At 48.8% G+C, this 2500-nt stretch overlaps 1 protein-coding gene across 1 annotated transcript in view; it reads right to left on the reverse strand.

Moving 5' to 3' along the window:
* The window catches only part of LOC143297450 (dual oxidase 1-like), an 82015-nt gene that overhangs the window by 41207 nt on the left and 38308 nt on the right, over positions 1–2500 (reverse strand). The window contains exons 11-12 of the mRNA XM_076609830.1: positions 2393–2486; positions 678–835 (exon numbers count right to left, since the gene is read on the reverse strand). Coding sequence (XP_076465945.1) covers positions 678–835; positions 2393–2486 — 252 coding nt within the window. The remainder of the gene's footprint in view (positions 1–677; positions 836–2392; positions 2487–2500) is intronic.

Raw genomic sequence — 2500 nt, forward strand, 5'->3', positions numbered from 1 at the left:
CACCACACACCACACCACACCAACACACAACACCACACCACACCACACCGTACACCACACCACACCACACCACACCACACCACACCACCACACACCACACCACACCACCACACACCACACCACACCAACACACAACACCACACCACACCGTACACCACACCACACCACACCACCACACACCACACCATACACCACACCACACCACACCACCACACACCACACCATACACCACACCACACCACACCACACCACACCACACCACACCACACCACACCACCACACACCACACCACACCAACACACAACACCACACCACACCGTACACCACACCACACCACACCACACCACCACACACCACACCATACACCACACCACACCACCCCACCATACACCACACCATACACCACACCGCACCACACCACACCACCATACACCACACCACACCACACCATACACCACACCACACCACACCACACCACACCACACCACACACCACACCACCATACACCACCACACACCACACCACACCACACCACACACCACACCACACCGCACCACACACACCACCATACACCACCATACACCACACCACACCAACTCCGTGACAGCCAGCCAACCAAACTCACCAAGGCACACAGACAGAGGGAGAGAGAGGAGAGGAACCCCCGACCCCCTTACCTGTGCCCGCGGGGCCAAGTCGTCCCAGCTGGAGATGGGAGTCAGATCGTAGCTCTGTAGCACCGTGTTCAAATCCCCCAGGCCATGGTCCCTGTCCCGCTGTATCTCCATGGCAACAGCGTCCTGACGGGAGTACTCGAAAGGCCCGTAGAAAGAGGCTGGTCATAAGGAAGGTAGGTAGGTGCATATGCACTGTTAGTGCTTGGTGTAGGTGTCGCATGCACTGTTGGTGTGGGATATATCTCATCTTATCTTATAATTGCATATGAGCACTTGAAAGGCCCGTAGTAGGAGGCTGGACATAGAGTTGGTAGGTAGGTGCATATGCACTGTTAGTGTTCTGTGTAAGGTGTGTGCATGCACTGTTAGTGTGGAATGTAAGTTCGTATGAGTACTGAAAAGGCCCGTGGTAGGAGGCTGGACATAGAGTAGGTAGGTAGGTGCATATGCACTGTTAGTGATTGGTGTAGGTGTCGCATGCACTGTCAGTGTGGAATATAGGTGCATGTGCGCTGTTTGTGTGTGTGTGCGTGTAACTGCGGATGCATTTAGTGCATGGTTTAAGTGCGCATGTACTGTTAGTGTAGAGTGTGAATGTCGTGTTCAACATGTTTTGGTTTTTTGTTTGTTTTTAAAATGAAAATCAGATTGTTCTGACACCATGAAATGCTTATATATTTTTTATGCTTGCGCACAATATGAATATGTAGATTAACAAAGAATTTGCCTCCTAACTGCAAAAGAAAAGAAAAGAAAAAACAAAAAAACAAAACCAAACTCCATTCTACTAACACCCCCGCCCCCCCACCCACCCTCCATCACCACCACTCTCCCCACTCCACAGACCTTCCACTCCAAAAATATAGATGACCATGTAGAAGACAGATTAGAGGTTTAAATGTAGAAAAAAAACAACAACCCAACAACTCATGTACGTAAATTACTTGGTGAACTACTTTACATCTGGAGTACATAAAAACAATTACAACCCCCACCCCCGCCCCGCCCCATTTTTCGTCAATATTATGATTGCTTTTCTTAACATCAGTACTTAACTGACCCATAAAACGTGTAGGTATATTATAGTTCTGGATGTGTTCCTGTTCTGTTTTTAATGTACGATCCACAACGCATAGTAGGGTAGACTCACCAATACGGGCGCAACAGCCGAATGGTTAAAGCGTTGGACTTTCATTCTGAGGGTCCCGGGTTCGAATCTCGGTGACAGCGCCTGGTGGGTAAAGGGTGGAGATTTTTCCGATCTCCCAGGTCAACAGATGTGCAGACCTGCTTGTGCCTGAACCCCCTTCGTGTGTATACGAATGCAGAAAATCAAATACGCACACCCCCCAAAACGGAGCATGGCTGCCTACGTGGCGGGGAAAAATATCACCCGCCCCCCCCCCCCCCTTCCAAAAAACAAAACAAAACAATAAAAAACAACAACAAAAAACAACTGGTCATACACGTAAATGTTACATGTTTGTCGGACTGTGTATGTGTGCGCCTGAAATCTGATTGAATGACACAGGAAACGAATGATGAGCGCCCAGTGTAAAGCGCTTAGAGCTTGGTCTCCGACCGGGGATAGGCGCTATATAAGTATCCGTGTCAATCAATCAGTCAATCAATACTTGGTAGGTGTATTTATCTCCTACGACGATAATGGAGCGGTTCACACACCCGCGATCGAAATAATTGACTGGTTCACTCACTTCTAAAGTCTGGCGCCACGATCTCATCCTCCTTTTCTGAATACGTGCGAACCATTCCACGTAGGATGTCATCAAGATGATCCTTCACTAAATCCTGCAGCAGGTACA

This window comes from Babylonia areolata, chromosome 22, assembly GCF_041734735.1.
Source record: "Babylonia areolata isolate BAREFJ2019XMU chromosome 22, ASM4173473v1, whole genome shotgun sequence".
Lineage (NCBI taxonomy): Eukaryota > Metazoa > Mollusca > Gastropoda > Neogastropoda > Buccinidae > Babylonia > Babylonia areolata.